Source organism: Bufo gargarizans, chromosome 3 (genome assembly GCF_014858855.1).
Source record: "Bufo gargarizans isolate SCDJY-AF-19 chromosome 3, ASM1485885v1, whole genome shotgun sequence".
NCBI classification, from domain to species: Eukaryota; Metazoa; Chordata; class Amphibia; order Anura; family Bufonidae; genus Bufo; species Bufo gargarizans.
In genome coordinates this window covers 459,740,084-459,760,440 of record NC_058082.1, presented here as the reverse complement: position 1 = coordinate 459,760,440, position 20,357 = coordinate 459,740,084, and the positions used below count along the sequence as shown (strand labels likewise).

Here is a 20,357-nt window from a genome sequence, read left to right as displayed (position 1 = left end):
AACGTCCCGGAGGTCTGCCTTGGGCCTCCGGCATGTGACAGGTTGTATGAATGAGCTCTAATAGTAACCCCATCATATACCTCCTCACATAATGGACTAAATGGGGTTAATGTGAGGTATGTGATCCAAATTGATAAAACCACCTGCCTCACATTAATAGTGAGTAACTCTATGTTGTTCCTCACACATTGACCCCATGTTGTCCATTATGTGAGGAGGTAGTTGATGGGTTTACTGTTTATGTGAGACAGATTATTTTATCAATTTCGATTTCCATGTGCCTTACACTATTAAAGGGGTTGTCCGGGATTGGGGCCGTTGGTGTAATAGTACTAGAGTGACATACATAATACATACATACATGTCCTACCTTTGCCACATATTTCTGAAGCCCCGTTTTCATATAGGAAATTTGTAGCCGGAAGTGACTGTTTTCTTATACTCAGTGATGTACCGGGTCACTTGCAGGCGAGCTGAAGCCTCTTCTTCTGGCTGCTCAGGGAGCCCGGTGACTTCACCGACACTGATGGGCGGGCTTTATCGCTGCTGTAGCCAGTAAAACGGATAGGGCAGCGCTAAAGCTCGCCCATCAGAGCCGGTGACGTCACTAAACTCACTGCTGGGCGGAAGCCTCCGCTCGGCAGTGTGTTATTGTAAACAAAAGAGCCTTTGCCCTGCACGATTTAGCGCAGGGCAAAGGAGAGCATCGGAGCATGAACTACTCCGATGCTCAAGTCAGGGGGGCTGCCTGGGTGAAAATGGAGGTTTGTCCGGGTTCAGCTATGAACCTGGACAACGCCTTTAAGTGATGCCACATTGTACCTCCTCACATAATGGCCAATTGATACTCATATGGCTAAGATCTGTTAGAAACGCATTGGTTGCGTTACTGCTTTCCATGGCGAGATGTATTTTTACATTAAGCTAAATAAAGATTGAAGATTTTATTTTTATCTCAGTGCTGGACATCTTTTCCCTTTTTCTTCTGGATTGTTTGCGGACTGGACCAGGTCCTTGCACGAGAGGCTATATGGGTAGTGCTGGCTTGAGTCCTGATTTACGCAGCAATCGATACTTTGCCACGACCAAAATTTTTTTTAATATTCCTGCACATTAACCTCTTAACCTCTTGTTGCCCGGCAACATGGGGTTAAAGTGTGGGTCTTTTTTGTGTGTATGTTTTTTTTGTAGTATCGAGTATCACAATACTTTTATTGGTATCGAAGTGGAATAAAAATTCTGGTATCATGACAACTCTATTAAAGGGGTTTTCTCAGATTTTTAGAATCTGGACTGTATAAAATAAAGGAAAACCCCTTTACTCACCTTTTATATTTTCTGCCACTCCGCTCTCGGTTGCTCCTTTTTCCTTCTCCTTTGTTTTTTTAACCACTGCTGCCAATCACTGGCCTCAGCAGTCATTTGCTGTTCGTGCACATGTGGCAGCAGTTGTCACATGAACAATAGATGTGAAATCTTCTCTGCAGGACCAGCAAGGACCAGGGATGAGGAGACATACAGTTGCTAGAAAAAATATGTGAACCCTTTGGAATGATATGGATTTCTGCACAAATTGGTCATAAAATGTGATCTGATCTTCATCTAAGTCACAATAATAGACAATCGCAGTCTGCTTAAACTAATAACTAAACAAGAATTAAATGTTACCATGTTTTTATTGAACACACCATGTAAACATTCACAGTGCAGGTGGAAAAAGTATGTGAACCCTTGGATTTAATAACTGGTTGAACCTCATTTGGCAGCAATAACTTCAACCAAATGTTTCCTGTAGTTGCAGATCAGACGTGCACAACGGTCAGAAGTAATTCTTGACCATTCCTCTTTACAGAACTGTTTCAGTTCAGCAATATTCTTGGGATGTCTGCTGTGAATCTCTTCCTTGAGGTCATGCAACAGCATCTCAATCAGGTTGAGGTCAGGACTCTGACTGGGCCACTCCAGAAGGCGTATTTTCTTCTGTTTAAGCCATTCTGGTGTTGATTTACTTCTATGCTTTGGGTCGTTGTCCTGTTGCAACATCCATCTTCTGTTGAGCTTCAGCTGGTGGACATATGGCCTTAAGTTCTCCTGCAAAATGTCTTGATAAACTTGGGAATTAATTTTTCCTTCGATGATGGCAATCCGTCCAGGCCTTGACTCAGCAAATCGGCCCCAAACCATGATGCCCCCCACCACCATACTTCACAGTTGAGATAAGGTTTTGATGTTGGTGTGCTGTGCCTCTTTTTCTCCACACATAGCGTTGTGTGTTTCTTCCAAACAACCTAACTTTGGTTTCATCTGTCCACAGAATATTTTGCCAGTCCTGCTGTGGAACATCCAGGTGCTCTTGTGCAAACTGTAAACGTGCAGCAATGTTTTTTTTGGACAGCAGTGGTTTCCTCTGTGGTATCCTCCCATGAAATCCATTCTTGTTTAGTGGTTTACGTATCGTAGATTCGCTAACAGGGATGTTAGCATATGCCAGAGACTTTTGTAAGTCTTTAGCTGACACTCTAGGAGTCTTCTTCACCTCATTGAGCAGTCTGCGCTGTGCTCTTGCATTCATCTTTACAGGATGGCCACTCCGAGGGAGAGTAGCAGCAGTGCTGAACTTTCTCCATTTATAGCCAATTTGTCTTACCGTGGACTGATGAACAGCAAGGCTTTTTGAGATACTTTTATAACCCTTTCCAGCTTTATGCAAGTCAACAATTCTTAATCGTAGGTCTTCTGAGAGCTCTTTTGTGCGAGGCATCATTCACATCAGGCAATGCTTCTTGTGAAAAGCAAACCCAGAACTGGTGTGTGTTTTTTTATAGGGCAGAGCAGCTGTAACCAACACCTCCAATTTCATCTCATTGATTGGACTCCAGTTGGCTGACACCTCACTCCAATTAGCTCTTGGAGATGTCATTAGTCTAGGGGTACTTTTTCCACCTGCACTGTGAATGTTTACATGATGTGTTCAATAAAAACATGGTAACGTTTAATTCTTTGTGTGTTATTAGTTTAAGCAGACTGTGATTGTCTATTGTTTTATTGCAACTGTATAAAAGGTGAAAAATAGATTTTTCACTTGTTTTGTGCCCAGTTAAAAAAAATAATAAAAAAAAAACGTTCAAGATTAAAATGGGCACTTTACTAATAAATTCTGCATGTATCTGCGGGTCATCTAGTTTGTCGATATCTCAGATGAATCTCCAGATTCTAGCTTGTTACTCTGACACCCCTAATCTTCTTAGATATTTGAAATGATTATAGCCAGCAGCAGGAAACGTATCACTCTGGTTTCACGGAACGAGTGTAACACATGAATCCCGCTGTTTGCAGATTATTCTAGCAGTGCGGAGTTCGCAGGCAGCCGGGTTTGCAGCAATTATGCCCCTCGGCTGATTTGTAATTCTTCTTTTTTATGTTCAGTGTGTGTTTTTTTTAAGCAGATGATTTTTCATCCTAATTTTCTGAGATGCCTACACGAATATATTTATAAAGTGCGTGCTAGTGTATATTAACAACGGATTAAAAAGTCGAGCGTGTGACAGACAGCTCAGGAGTTTAACATCTAACATCTTCTACGGTATTGTGTTTTGCAGCATTAAAATCTGAAAAAATAAAGCTTGCCGCATGTGGAAGGAATCACACTTTGGTTTCTACAGGTATGGTTTTGGAAATCTTATTTTTGACATCTTCAAAAATAAAAATAAAGTTAAAGGCCATGAACACCTTTGGGGCATTTGGGATAAAACGCGTTTGTTCAGTTGATCTCTATTAAACATTTTTAGCATTTTTTTGTCTGTAGATGTAGTGAAGCTGTAAAGGAAAAACTGTTGAACATTTTTAACAAAGGCCAATACAAGAAAACCATTTTGAACCCCAAATAAGTCAAATGCAATGATAAAATGACACCCAGATGTGTCTATAGCATATCAAAGGTTTTGATCGGTGGGGGTCTGAACGAGGAAAGAGGAGCTCTCACATAGCACGTTCTCACTTCTCGTTTGAGAAGACAGAACTGAAACGGGCCCATAGACTTTCTATAGAGTCCGTCACCTGTATTAAGGAAAGAGAGCGCAAGCTATGCGACCACTCTCATCGCTCTAGCGATCGGTGGGGGGCTAAGCGATCACCAACCCCCACCGATCAAAACTTTTGTTATGCCGTTTTGACATGTCATACATTTTTGTAAAGCTCAGTGACCCTTTAATAGATACAAATTCTGATTATATCATTTTTATGTTTGCACTCGCATTCCCCCTCTGTAGGCCCGCAATTGGGTCTCGTGCTTCATGTTGATGAAGGAGTCCCCTCAAGCTTAGGAGTCCAGGGGTGCAACACAAAAAATGACAGATTTGGAATTTTTGTCTATTTATGGGCTTATCCAACAAGTAATGTAAGAAAATTACAATCAGATATTATATAGTACATGGAGGTTTCTTTCTAACAAACTTATTACCAGCCCTGTACCTCACATGGATCCAGATATCTCCTTGTTCATTGCTGCAATAGCTCTGCTAGCTTGGGGACATGCACTTTCTCAGGGGTTCTTTATGCTGCAGCTGGTGGCAGTTGAAGGATGGAACTGAGCATGTATGTCAACCTCAGTGGGCTGGACAGACAATGTAGAAAAAGGGCAAACAACAGGTGGCGCTATACAGATAGATTTTATTTACATAAAATTACAGAAGTGTTCAGATCCATGTGTTGGTTTAAAAAATGTAGAATATTTTTCGGGGGACAACCCCATTAAGCTATTCACTGGTTACTGTATTTTAGTGGATAACATATTCTCTTTAAAGGATAGTTGCATGGGCATTATCATGCTGTAATAGCTAACAATTCAAAGTGTACTTCCAATTATATAGTAAAATGATTACAGCCCTGGAGTGTGCACAATAATCGTTTTTCTAAATGCATTGCAGAAAGGATCTAAGTAGCAGCACGTAGCGGCTGCGGTCTGTGCTGCAGGCTGCTCATAGCTGTGCATTAGGAGGCAGCGCGTCCTACTGTTTCCTAAGCTGCTGTATCCAGTCGGGGAACCGGCGCTGTAGGCTGTAATGTTATTTTACAGCACTGGCTTCCCAGTTAGATATGGAAGCCTTGGAGAGCAGGACGCTTTGACTCCTGATGCATAGATACAGTATAAGCAGCCCGCAGCATGGACTGTACTATACATATGTATGTGTGTGTGTATACAGTGGCGGAAATAATTATTTGACCCCTCACTGATTTTGTAAGTTTGTCCAATGACAAAGAAATGAAAAGTCTCAGAACAGTATCATTTCAATGGTAGGTTTATTGTAACAGTGGCAGATAGCACATCAAAAGGAAAATCGAAAAAATAACTTTAAATAAAAGATAGCAACTGATTTGCATTTCATTGAGTGAAATAAGTATTTGAACCCCTACCAACCATTAAGAGTTCTGGCTCCCACAGAGTGGTTAGACACTTCTACTCAATTAGTCACCCTCATTAAGGACACCTGTCTTAACTAGTCACCTGTATAAAAGACACCTGTCCACAGAATCAATCAATCAAGCAGACTCCAAACTCTCCAACATGGGAAAGACCAAAGAGCTGTCCAAGGATGTCAGAGACAAAATTGTAGACCTGCACAAGGCTGGAATGGGCTACAAAACCATTAGCAAGAAGCTGGGAGAGAAGGTGACAACTGTTGGTGCGATTGTTCGAAAATGGAAGGAGCACAAAATGACCATCAATCGACCTCGCTCTGGGGCTCCACGCAAGATCTCACCTCGTGGGGTGTCAATGGTTCTGAGAAAGGTGAAAAAGCATCCTAGAACTACACGGGAGGAGTTAGTTAACCACTTCAGCCCCGCTAGGTGAAACCCCCTTCATGACCAGGCCACTTTTTACACTTCGGCACTACACTACTTTCACCGTTTATCGCTCGGTCATGCAACTTACCACCCAAATGAATTTTACCTCCTTTTCTTCTCACTAATGGAGCTTTCATTTGGTGGTATTTTATTGCTGCTGACATTTTTACTTTTTTTGTTATTAATCAAAATGTAACGATTTTTTTTGCAAAAAAATGACATTTTTCACTTTCAGCTGTGAAATTTTGCAAAAAAAACGACATCCATATATAAATTTTTCGCTAAATTTATAGTTCTACATGTCTTTGATAAAAAAAAATGTTTGGGCAAAAAAAAAATGGTTTGGGTAAAAGTTATAGCATTTACAAACTATGGTACAAAAATGTGAATTTCCGCTTTTTGAAACGGCTCTGATTTTCTGAGCACCTGTCATGTTTCCTGAGGTTCTACAATGCCCAGACAGTAGAAAAACCCCACAAATGACCCCATTTCGGAAAGTAGACACCCTAAGGTATTCGCTGATGGGCATAGTGAGTTCATAGAACTTTTTATTTTTTGTCACAAGTTAGCGGAAAATGATGATGATTTATTTATTTATTTATTTTCTTACAAAGTCTCATATTCCACTAACTTGCGACAAAAAATAAAAAATTCTAGGAACTCACCATGCCCCTCACAGAATACCTTGGGGTGTCTTCTTTCCAAAATGGGGTCACTTGTGGGGTAGTTATACTGCCCTGGCAATTTAGGGGCCCAAATGTGTGAGAAGAACTTTGCAATCAAAATGTGTAAGAAATGACCGGTGAAATCCGAAAGGTGCACTTTGGAATATGCGCCCCTTTGCCCACCTTGGCAGCAAAAAAGTGTCACACATGTGGTATCGCCGTACTCAGGAGAAGTTGGGGAATGTGTTTTGGGGTGTCATTTTACATATACCCATGCAGGGTGAGAGAAATATCTTGGCAAAAGATAACTTTTCCCATTTCTTTATACAAAGTTGGCATTTGACCAAGATATTTTTCTCACCCAGCATAGGTATATGTAAAATGACACCCCAAAACACATTCCCCAACTTCTCCTGAGTACGGCGATACCAGATGTGTCACACTTTTTTGCTGCCAAGGTGGGCAAAGGGGCACATATTCCAAAGTGCACCTTTCGGATTTTGCAGGGCATTTTTTACACATTTTGATTGCAAAGTACTTCTCACACATTTGGGCCCCTAAATTGCCAGGGCAGTATAACTACGCCACAAGTGACCCCATTTTGGAAAGAAGACACCCTAAGGTATTCCGTGAGGGGCACTGCGAGTTCCTAGAATTTTTTATTTTTTGTCACAAGTTAGCGGAAAATGATGATTTTTTTTTTTCTCTTTTTTCCTTACAAAGTCTCATATTCCACTAACTTGCGACAAAAAATAAAAAATTCTAGGAACTCGCCATGCCCCTCACGGAATACCTTGGGGTGTCTTCTTTCCAAAATGGGGTCACTTGTGGCGTAGTTATACTGCCCTGGCAATTTAGGGGCCCAAATGTGTGAGAAGTACTTTGCAATCAAAATCTGTAAAAAATGACCGGTGAAATCCGAAAGGTGCACTTTGGAATATGCGCCCCTTTGCCCACCTTGGCAGCAAAAAAGTGTCACACATCTGGTATCGCCGTACTCAGGAGAAGTTGGGGAATGTGTTTTGGGCTGTCATTTTACATATACCCATGCTGGGTGAGAGAAATATCTTGGCAAAAGACAACTTTTCCAATTTTTTTATACAAAGTTGGCATTTGACCAAGATATTTTTCTCACCCAGCATGGGTATATGTAAAATGACACCCCAAAACACATTGCCCAACTTCTCCTGAGTACGGCGATACCAGATGTGTCACACTTTTTTGCTGCCAAGGTGGGCAAAGGGGCACATATTCCAAAGTGCACCTTTCGGATTTTGCAGGGCATTTTTTACACATTTTGATTGCAAAGTTCTTCTCACACATTTGGGCCCCTAAATTGCCAGGGCAGTATAACTACCCCACAAGTGACCCCATTTTGGAAAGAAGACACCCCAAGGTATTCCGTGAGGGGCATGGCGAGTTCCTAGAATTTTTTATTTTTTGTCGCAAGTTAGTGGAATATGAGACTTTGTAAGGAAAAAAGAAAAAAAAAGAAAAATCATCATTTTCCGCTAAATTGTGACAAAAAATAAAAACTTCTAGGAACTTGCCGTGCCCCCCACGGAATACCTTGGGGTGTCTTCTTTCCAAAATGGGGTCACTTGTGGCGTAGTTATACTGCCCTGGCAATTTAGGGGCCCAAATGTGTAAGAAGTACCTTGAAATCAAAATGTGTAAAAAATGGCCTGCGAAATCCGAAAGGTGCCCCTTTGCCCACCTTGGCTGCAAAAAAGTGTGACACATCTGGTATCGCCGTACTCAGGAGAAGTTGGGCAATGTGTTTTGGGGGGTCATTTTACATATACCCATGCTGGGTGAGAGAAATATCTTGGCAAAAGACAACTTTTCCCATTTTTTTATACAAAGTTGGCATTTGACCAAGATATTTTTCTCACCCAGCATGGGTATATGTAAAATGACACCCCAAAACACATTCCCCAACTTCTCCTGAGTACGGCGATACCAGATGTGTGACACTTTTTTGCAGCCTAGATGCGCAAAGGGGCCCAAATTCCTTTTAGGAGGGCATTTTTAGACATTTGGATCCCAGACTTCTTCTCACACATTTGGGCCCCTAAAAAGCCAGGGCAGTATAAATACCCCACATGTGACCCCACTTTGGAAAGAAGACACCCCGAGGTATTCAATGAGGGGCATGGCGAGTTCCTAGAATTTTTTTTTTTTTTGCATAAGTTAGCGGATATTGATTTTTTTTGTTTTTTTTTCTCACAAAGTCTCACTTTCCGCTAACTTAGGACAAAAATTTCAATCTTTCATGGACTCAATATGCCCCTCACGGAATACCTTGGGGTGTCTTCTTTCCGAAATGGGGTCACATGTGGGGTATTTATACTGCCCTGGCTTTTTAGGGGCCCTAAAGCGTGAGAAGTCTGGAATATAAATGTCTAAAAATGTTTACGCATTTGGATTCCGTGAGGGGTATGGTGAGTTCATGTGAGATTTTATTTTTTGACACAAGTTAGTGGAATATGAGACTTAGTAAGAAAAAACAAAAACAAACAAAAAATGTCCACTAACTTGTGCCAAAAAAAATGGCTGAATGGAGCCTTACCAGGGGGGGAGTGATCAATGACAGGGGGGTGATCAATGACAGGGGGGTGATCACCCATATAGACTCCCTGATCACCCCCCTGTCATTGATCACCCCCCCTGTAAGGCTCCATTCAGACGTCCGCATGATTTTTACGGATCCATGGATACATGGATCAGATCCACAGAACGCATGCGGACGTCTGAATGGAGCCTTACAGGGGGGTTATCAATGACAGGGGGTGATCAGGGTAATCAGGGTGATCACCCCCCTGTCACTGATCACCCCCCCTGTAAGGCTCCATTCAGACGTCCGCATGATTTTTACGGATCCATGGATACATGGATCGGATCCACAGAACGCATGCGGACGTCTGAATGGAGCCTTACAGGGGGGTTATCAATGACAGGGGGTGATCAGGGTAATCAGGGTGATCACCCCCCTGTCACTGATCACCCCCCCTGTAAGGCTCCATTCAGACATCCGCATGATTTTTTACGGATCCATGGATACATGGATCGGATCCACAAAACGCATGCGGACGTCTGAATGGAGCCTTACAGGGGGGTTATCAATGACAGGGGGTGATCAGGGTAATCAGGGTGATCACCCCCCTGTCACTGATCACCCCCCCTGTAAGGCTCCATTCAGACATCCGCATGATTTTTACGGATCCATGGATCCATGGATCGGATCCACAGAACGCATGCGGACGTCTGAATGGAGCCTTACAGGGGGGTTATCAATGACAGGGGGTGATCAGGGTAATCAGGGTGATCACCCCCCTGTCACTGATCACCCCCCCTGTAAGGCTCCATTCAGACATCCGCATGATTTTTTACGGATCCATGGATACATGGATCGGATCCACAGAACGCATGCGGACGTCTGAATGGAGCCTTACAGGGGGGTTATCAATGACAGGGGGTGATCAGGGTAATCACCCCCCTGTCACTGATCACCCCCCCTGTAAGGCTCCATTCAGACATCCGCATGATTTTTTACGGATCCATGGATACATGGATCGGATCCACAGAACGCATGCGGACGTCTGAATGGAGCCTTACAGGGGGGTTATCAATGACAGGGGGTGATCAGGGTAATCAGGGTGATCACCCCCCTGTCACTGATCACCCCCCCCTGTAAGGCTCCATTCAGACGTCCGCATGATTTTTACGGATCCATGGATACATGGATCGGATCCGTAAAAATCATGCGGACGTCTGAATGGAGCCTTACAGGGGGGTGATCAATGACAGGGGGGTGATCAATGACAGGGGGTGATCAGGGAGTGTATATGGGTGATCACCCGCCTGTCATTGATCACCCCCCTGTAAGGCTCCATTCAGACGTCCGCATGATTTTTACGGATCCATGGATACATGGATCGGATCCGTAAAAATCATGCGGACGTCTGAATGGAGCCTGACAGGGCGGTGATCAATGACAGGGGGTGATCAGGGAGTGTATATGGGTGATCACCCGCCTGTCATTGATCACCCCCCTGTAAGGCTCCATTCAGACGTCCGCATGATTTTTACGGATCCATGGATACATGGATCGGATCCGTAAAAATCATGCGGACGTCTGAATGGAGCCTGACAGGGCGGTGATCAATGACAGGGGGTGATCAGGGAGTGTATATGGGTGATCACCCGCCTGTCATTGATCACCCCCCTGTAAGGCTCCATTCAGACGTCCGCATGATTTTTACGGATCCATGGATACATGGATCGGATCCACAAAACGCATGCGGACGTCTGAATGGAGCCTTACAGGGGGGTTATCAATGACAGGGGGTGATCAGGGTAATCAGGGTGATCACCCCCCTGTCACTGATCACCCCCCCTGTAAGGCTCCATTCAGACATCCGCATGATTTTTTACGGATCCATGGATCCATGGATCGGATCCACAGAACGCATGCGGACGTCTGAATGGAGCCTTACAGGGGGGTTATCAATGACAGGGGGTGATCAGGGTAATCAGGGTGATCACCCCCCTGTCACTGATCACCCCCCCTGTAAGGCTCCATTCAGACATCCGCATGATTTTTTACGGATCCATGGATACATGGATCGGATCCACAGAACGCATGCGGACGTCTGAATGGAGCCTTACAGGGGGGTTATCAATGACAGGGGGTGATCAGGGTAATCAGGGTGATCACCCCCCTGTCACTGATCACCCCCCCCTGTAAGGCTCCATTCAGACGTCCGCATGATTTTTACGGATCCATGGATACATGGATCGGATCCGTAAAAATCATGCGGACGTCTGAATGGAGCCTTACAGGGGGGTGATCAATGACAGGGGGGTGATCAATGACAGGGGGTGATCAGGGAGTGTATATGGGTGATCACCCGCCTGTCATTGATCACCCCCCTGTAAGGCTCCATTCAGACGTCCGCATGATTTTTACGGATCCATGGATACATGGATCGGATCCGTAAAAATCATGCGGACGTCTGAATGGAGCCTGACAGGGCGGTGATCAATGACAGGGGGTGATCAGGGAGTGTATATGGGTGATCACCCGCCTGTCATTGATCACCCCCCTGTAAGGCTCCATTCAGACGTCCGCATGATTTTTACGGATCCATGGATACATGGATCGGATCCGTAAAAATCATGCGGACGTCTGAATGGAGCCTGACAGGGCGGTGATCAATGACAGGGGGTGATCAGGGAGTGTATATGGGTGATCACCCGCCTGTCATTGATCACCCCCCTGTAAGGCTCCATTCAGACGTCCGCATGATTTTTCCGGATCCATGGATACATGGATCGGATCCGTAAAAATCATGCGGACGTCTGAATGGAGCCTGACAGGGCGGTGATCAATGACAGGGGGTGATCAGGGAGTGTATATGGGTGATCACCCGCCTGTCATTGATCACCCCCCTGTAAGGCTCCATTCAGACGTCCGTAATGATTTTTACGGATCCATGGATACATGGATCGGATCCGTAAAAATCATGCGGACGTCTGAACGGAGCCTGACAGGGGGGTGATCAATGACAGGGCGGTGATCAATGACAGGGGGGTGATCAGGGAGTTTATATGGGGTGATCAGGGGTTTATAAGGGGTTAATAAGTTTCGGGGGGGGGGGTGTAGTGTAGTGTAGTGTGGTGTTTGGTGGGACAGTACTGACCTACCTGAGTCCTCTGGTGGTCGATCCTAACAAAAGGGACCACCAGAGGACCAGGTAGGAGGTATATTAGACGCTGTTATGAAAACAGCGTCTAATATACCTGTTAGGGGTTAAAAAATTCGGATCTCCAGCCTGCCAGCGAGCGATCGCCGCTGGCAGGCTGGAGATCCACTCGCTTACCTTCTGTTCCTGTGAGCGCGCGCGCCTGTGCGCGCGCGTTCACAGGAAATCTCTCGTCTCGCGAGAAGACGCGTATATGCGTCCAGGAGGAATAAAGCAACCACCTCCCGGACGCATATACGCGTACGGCGGTCGGGAGGTGGTTAATGACCTCAAATTAGCAGGGACCACAGTCACCAAGAAAACCATTGGAAACACATTACACCGCAATGGATTAAAATCCTGCAGGGCTCGCAAGGTCCCCCTGCTCAGGAAGGCACATGTGCAGGCTCGTCTGAAGTTTGCCAATGAACACCTGAATGATTCAGAGAGTGACTGGGAGAAGGTGCTGTGGTCTGATGAGACCAAAATAGAGCTCTTTGGCATTAACTCAACTCGCTGTGTTTGGAGGAAGAAAAATGCTGCCTATGACCCCCAAAACACCGTCCCCACCGTCAAGCATGGGGGTGGAAACATTTTGCTTTGGGGGTGTTTTTCTGCTAAGGGCACAGGACAACTTATTCGCATAAACGGGAAAATGGACGGAGCCATGTATCGTGAAATCCTGAGCGACAACCTCCTTCCCTCTGCCAGGAAACTGAAAATGGGTCGTGGATGGGTGTTCCAGCACGACAATGACCCAAAACATACAGCAAAGGCAACAAAGGAGTGGCTCAAGAAGAAGCACATTAAGGTCATGGAGTGGCCTAGTCAGTCTCCGGACCTTAATCCAATCGAAAACCTATGGAGGGAGCTCAAGCTCAGAGTTGCACAGAGACAGCCTCGAAACCTTAGGGATTTAGAGATGATCTGCAAAGAGGAGTGGACCAACATTCCTCCTAAAATGTGCGCAAACTTGGTCATCAATTACAAGAAACGTTTGACCTCTGTGCTTGCAAACAAGGGTTTTTCCACCAAGTATTAAGTCTTTTTTGGTTAGAGGGTTCAAATACTTATTTCACTCAATGAAATGCAAATCAGTTGCTATCTTTTATTTAAAGTTATTTTTTCGATTTTCCTTTTGATGTGCTATCTGCCACTGTTACAATAAACCTACCATTGAAATGATACTGTTCTGAGACTTTTCATTTCTTTGTCATTGGACAAACTTACAAAATCAGTGAGGGGTCAAATAATTATTTCCTCCACTGTATGTATGTATATATATATATATATATATATATATATATACATATACTGTGGGGTTTCGCTCTGGTAGACAGGATTAGTGGACGCAGTATAGAGGCAAAAACAAGTTCTTTGGATCAAACAGTTCAGTGTTTTATTTACACTTTAGGCAAGTGACAAAACAAGCTGTCATATTCAAACAAAAAGTCACCTTGCGGTGTTGGTGGTAATTCACACCATGTGGCAATACTGCCTCAAAGAGTCCTTGACCATAGCAGCACCAACCTGTTTTCACGCCAAACAGGTAGCAAGCCTTCATCCAGACACAAGGCTCCCAGATCCCAACACAGAGACATGGCTACGTATTTAAGGACAGCCAGGTGCTGCCAAAACCCAGACCGGCACTTAAAATCCGGTCCGGTATTTGACCTCACCTGGCTGTAAATCAGCCCAGCAGAACATGCTGAAAAGAAAATACCTGTTTTCCCAGACCAAACCTCTCACTAGCTCCCAAAAACCTAAGGGTCATTTATTAGGACTGGTCTTAATAACCCCTGCGCTGGAGGGGGATGCGCCAAAGTTATGTAGAGACGTTTGCCTCTACATAACTTTGGCGCATCCACCGCCAGTCTTAATCTACGCTAGCTTCCTTGCTGGCATAGATGTAGAACATTTTCTACGCCTAGAACAGGTGTAGAGAATTATAAATGAGATGGGCCTGCTGCCCATTCTGTGCCCACGCCACACCTCCTTTTTTAGACCTGGAGTGAGTGGAGAAGAATCGAAGATTGCGGCGCAAATAACCTTTGTGCTGCAATCTGCGACAGATATACACCAGAAAACTAGCGTGTATCCGATAGTAAATGACCCCCTAGGTTCTTCTTTTTTTTCTGTCTGCAAACACCCTTGATAGTCAAAGACTTGCATCATGACTGGAGACACATGATTCAGCTCAATCTGGAGGATGATGAGTAGAAAGGCCTTTGCAGTTCAGTCTTGAGGAAATATCAGTTTACACCTGTACGATTTCTGTTTTATAGCACAAGGAAAGGTTTACTCCTCGGGCTGGAATAGTGAAGGACAGCTGGGACTCAGTGACACCACAGAAAGATCAAGCTTTCATGAAATTGCCTTCTTTAATGGGCAGTACAAAATCAAACAGCTGTCAGCTGGATCAAGTACATCTGCTGCCCTGACCGGTAAGAGACCTTTTCACACATTAACATCTGCACACTGGGGCAACCACTGGTAATATTACATATGGACCTCAAAAATGTATTTCACCAGAGAAGCATTTCCTAACTTTCTTCTGAGATTATGATGACATGACCTGGTTGCATTTTCTGACCAGTGAAGTGTTTTCTTAGGGTGCTGCCACACGTTCAGGTTTTTTGATGCAGTTTTTTAAGCCAAAATAAAGTGTGGATCTTAAAAGAAAAGAAAGTAGAAAAGACAGATACGACTGGTTTTGGCTTCAAAAACTGCATAAAAATTTTGAACATGTGGCTTCCTCCCCTCTTTTCTAAACTAATATTCTTTCTGAAATGTGTGAGAAATTGCTGCCTGCTCACTAAAGGATCATCTCATAGAATCAATGGAGAGGGAAGGAGAAGGGAGGAAGTGTGAAGAGAAACAGTACAGTGAGAGACAAAGAGACAGACAGACACAACACAGGAATAATTCAGCAGATTCAACAGTTGATAGTAAATGTTATATATCACCCCAAATGCTTTATTAACATCTGTACTGCTCAGTACTTCTCTATAAAGGCATGTAATGATGCTTCTAAATGATAAACAGTTATTACCATAATCTCTTGTCTCTAGGTAGAGATAGTCCCCATCCACCAGTTCAGACACAAAAGGGAATTAGAAATGCTGCATGCAAAGGAGAAAACTGCTATAATCTGCCATATATAAAGGCCAGATATAGTGCTGTCACTCATGTATACACATATTAAAGCTTATTCTAAAAAGTTATCTGAAAGTTTAGACACGCTTTAGGGATGATTCACATGATCGAAGGCCATCCATGCCCGTATTGCAGACCGCAATCCACAAGATACAGCATGGTGCAGAGCGGAGGCACAGATCAGAAGTCCGCAAGCACTACGAAGCACTTCCATGGGCTTTTGGGTCCATGTCCCCACACTGCAAAAGGTAGGATATGAACAGAAGCGCACACATATCTGCTGAACAGGAAAAGAAGCGCGCACACACCTGCTGAACAGGAAAAGAAGCGCGCACACATCTGCTGAACAGGAAAAGAAGCGCACACATATCTGCTGAACAGGAAAAGATGCACAAAAATATCTGATGAACAGGAAAAGAAGCGCACACACATCTGCTGAACAGGAAAAGACGCACAAACATATCTGATGAACAGGAAAAGAAGCGCACACATATCTGCGGAACAGGAAAAGACGCACAAACATATCTGATGAACAGGAAAAGACGCACAAACATATCTGATGAACAGGAAAAGAAGCACACACATCTGCTGAACAGGAAAAAAAAGCGCACACATCTGCTGAACAGGAAAAAAAAGCGCACACATCTGGTGAACAGGAAAAAAAGCGCACACATCTGCTGAACAGGAAAAGAAGCGAGTACATCTGAACAGGAAAAGAAGCGAGTACATCTGCTGAACAGGAAAAGAAGCGGGCACATCTGCTGAACAGGAAAAGAAGCGGGCACATCTGCTGAACAGGAAAAGAAGCGCGCACATCTGCTGAACAGGAAAAGAAGCGTGCACATCTGCTGAACAGGAAAAGAAGCACGCACATCTGCTGAACAGGAAAAGAAGCGCGCACATCTGCTGAACAGGAAAAGAAGCGCGCACATCTGCTGAACAGGAAAAGAAGTGCGCACATCTGCTGAACAGGAAAAGAAGCGCGCACATCTGCTGAACAGGAAAAGAAGCGCGCACATCTGCTGAACAGGAAAAGAAGCGCGCACATCTGCTGAACAGGAAAAGAAGCGCGCACATCTGAACAGGAAAAGAAGCGCGCACATCTGCTGAACAGGAAAAGAAGCGCGCACATCTGCTGAACAGGAAAAGAAGCGCGCACATCTGCTGAACAGGAAAAGAAGCGCGCACATCAGGTTATTGCATGCAGCTATTATAAGAAGCAGGTTATTGATAGGCGCTCTCAGCCTCCTGTGTAATACTAGTAATAACATAAGATCATTTCCGTTCCATCAGAGAGGTGTGAATTTATTGCTAATAAATAGCAGATATTAAGATCTCCTTTAACAATATTTCTGTTTAATTTTAGCGGATGGGAAACTTTACATGTGGGGTGAAAATTCAGAAGGTCAGCTGGGCCTTGGTAGTGAGAAAAACATCTACACTCCTCACCAGATAGATATTGGGAAGCCTATTTCTTGGATTTCCTGTGGCTATTACCATTCAGCATTTGTAACGCGTAAGTAACATTCATCTCTTATATACATATTAAATGCTATATGGACTTAAAGGGGTATTTCCTTGAATAAAAATTATGCCCTATCCGTAGGATAGGGGATAACTATTAGATCAGTAGGGGTTCTACCTTTGGGACCCCCACCAATCACAAAAACCCAGTACCCCCTTCAGCCCCCTGAAAAGAACGGAGCGGCCGGTCGTCATGTGTGCGGCCACTCCATTCTTTTCTATCTACTCGGCTATCTCCAGAACTTCCATAGAAATAAATAGAGCCCCACGTGTGACCGGCCACTTTGTTCTTTTAAGGGGGGCTGCAGGGAATACGGGGCGCCCGTTCTCGTTATCAGTGGGGATTCTACAACTGGGATAACTTTAACTAGCTGGAATAACCCTTTAAACATCTTCTGACACCTCATTGAGACATGCCACAAGATGTTATTGGCCAGAGTCTGTGAGCGGAACACTTGACCTAAAGTATATCTACTTTCTCCTCATTATCGAATAACCTTTGCCTTAATTGGTTTTAAAATGCTGCTTGTAAACGGTGTGTTGCACTGGTGTCTGGTGCTTGCTGCTTCCCCGCTTCTTTTTGCAGGCACGGGCACCCCGCTACCCACTCAGATGTCTGCCGCTGCCTTGCTCCTCCTTCCCCCGGCCAGCATCTTCTGCTGGCTGTGGCCTGCCTTTCTCTGCTAGGCCTCCTAGTCTGTCTCTAGGGCATACGTGCTAGCTCTTGGCCTCTTAAACAGACAGGACACACATGTCCAAATTCTTTCCCAGCCTATGGCTGGCTTTCCCTGTGTATATTGGTATACCTAGTGGGAGGGCGCCTGAGCTTCAGGTTCCTAGTTACTAGTTAACCAGTAAAGTTACGTTATTCTGTCTGATTGCATGTGTACTGAACTTCTGCCTGATAACTGACTCTGCTACCTGCCTTGACCTTAGCAACCTGCGTTGACTTTAGACATATTTCTCAGATAAGGTTGAACTGTGGAAAACCTCACCACAGCCTGTCTCCTGGCTACAAATATTGCCTGAATCTTCAGTGCTTCACACCAGTGATCCCTGTGAGTCAGCAGCCAACTACACCGGGGCCATCTCAAGTGGTGAATCCTATGCAACGAAGACGAGATCCCTGCAGTCAGCTAATATTACCTATAATTAGACCACCATCAATCAGATATTGATGGCTTTATCGAAGGATGGCCATCAGTATTAGGCCCCTTTCACACGGGCGAGATTTCCGCGCGGGTGCGATGCGTGAGTTGAATGGATTGCACCCGCACTGAATCCTGACCCATTCATTTCTATGGGGCTGTTCACATGAGCGGTGATTTTCACGCATCACTTATGCGTTGCGTGAAAATCGCAGCATGTTCTATATTCTGCGTTTTTCACGTAACGCAGGCCCCATAGAAATGAATGGGGTTGCGTGAAAATCGCAAGCATCCGCAAGCAAGTGCGGATGCGGTGCGATTTTCACGCATGGGTTCTAGGTGACAGTCTATTCACTGTATTATTTTCCCTTATAACCATGTTATAAGGGAAAATAATAGCATTCTAAATACAGAATGCTTAGTATAATAGTGCTGGGAGGGTTAAAAAAAATAAAAAAGTTAACTCACCTTATCCCCATGATCGCGTAGTTCCCGGTCGGTCTGTTCTTTAGCTGTGGCGAAAGGACCTGTGGTGATGTCAGATCACATGCTCCATCACCATGGTGATGGACCATGTGATTGGAGCATGTGATCTGACATCACCACAGGTCATTCAGCCCACAGCTAAAGAAGAGACCGACCGGGAACTACACGATTATGGGGATAAGGTGAGTTAACTTTTTTATTTTTTTTAACCCTTCCAGCGCTATTATACTAAGCATTCTGTATTCAGAATGCTATTATTTTCCCTTATAACCATGTTATAAGGGAAAATAATAGAATCTTCAGAACATCAATCCCAAGCCCGAACTTCTGTGAAGAAGTTCGGGTTTGGGTACCAAACATGCGCGATTTTTCTCACGCGAGTGCAAAACGCATTACAATGTTTTGCACTCGCGCGGAAAAATAGCGGGTGTTTCCGCAACGCACCCGCACATTTTTCCGCAACGCCCGTGTGAAACCAGCCTTATGGTTACAGAAAAACCCTTCAAAGTGGACCTGTCACCTGTCCTGACATGTCTGTTTCAGTAAATACTTGTGTTCCCCACTAAATAATTCTAGAGCATCTTTTCTTATGAATAAATTGTCAACTGGAGGTAACCATTCCACTTCTAAGAGGCTTGTCTCTAACCCTGTTCATATTGATTGGACCATGTCAGCCTTTGACACACCCACCCACTTGTCAATTGATTTATACATTTCTAGGATGAATATTGTAGGCATTATACAATGCAGAGCTATAAAAACAGATGTTCCAGCATTCTTATATTATAAGGAATACTGTCATTTGCTAAAACAGATAAGTCTGGAGTGGTGACAGGTCCTTTTTAGGATCAGGAATAGATATTTTGGAAATGGATGGCCAAAGCAACTGACGAGAGTAATGATCCCGGCAAACAATCAACTTTCTGGATTCATGCTTGAGTGTAGCAGGAATAGTATATTGGGGATAAATGAAAGCATCGTTTTCAGATGGGTGGAGATAGATTCTAAATGGAGCAGACATATTTAGATCACAGCCAAATAATCTCATATACAGTATTTCTTACAATCCGTATATGATCTTTCCTGCTGTTAGACAGTATTCTTCCACCTCTTATTGTGACGTCCTAAATCATCAGAACATTATAAAAAGGCACATACAATGCATTTGCATTTGAAAAGTCTTCAGACCCTTTCACTTTTTTCACATCTTAAAGGGATTCTGTCACCTCCCCTAAGCCAAAAAACGATTTTAAAGCAGCCATGAAGCACAGCTTACCTGGATTAGGCTGTGCTCTTTTATCTTGAAATCCGTCCAGCAGTTACTGCAAAAAACGACTTTGATTGATATGTAAATGTGTCCTGAAGGTGCCCAGAGGGGCGTTTTTTTCTTCTTAGAGAGCCCAGTACCGCCCCTCTTACAGTGCCCAGCCCGCCTTCCTTGTACTGTCTAACCGCCGCCTCCAGCCTGCCACAGCCTCTCCTCCCCCTCCCTCACGCCGAACGAACTCTCGCACAGGCGCAGTACCCACTGAGGGCTGCGCCTGTGCGATCAGCAGGAGACTGAGGGCAGCAGCTTCATCTTCGTCACTGGGCATGCGCCGAGCCCAGTGACGTCCGATGCTCGCTCTTCCCTGCTGACTGAGGGAAGAGCGAGCATCGGACGTCACTGGGCTCGGCGCATGCCCAGTGACGAAGATGAAGCTGCTGCCCTCAGTCTCCTGCTGATCGCACAGGCGCAGCCCTCAGTGGGTACTGCGCCTGTGCAAGAGTTCGTTCGGCATGAGGGA

At 44.5% G+C, this 20,357-nt stretch overlaps 1 protein-coding gene across 2 annotated transcripts in view; it reads left to right on the top strand.

The window, feature by feature from the left end:
* The window catches only part of RPGR (retinitis pigmentosa GTPase regulator), an 86,216-nt gene that overhangs the window by 15,417 nt on the left and 50,442 nt on the right, over positions 1-20,357 (top strand). For both annotated transcript variants that reach the window (XM_044283619.1, XM_044283618.1), the window contains exons 4-6: positions 3,600-3,662; positions 14,542-14,700; positions 16,779-16,928. In XM_044283619.1, coding sequence (XP_044139554.1) covers positions 3,600-3,662; positions 14,542-14,700; positions 16,779-16,928 — 372 coding nt within the window. The remainder of the gene's footprint in view (positions 1-3,599; positions 3,663-14,541; positions 14,701-16,778; positions 16,929-20,357) is intronic.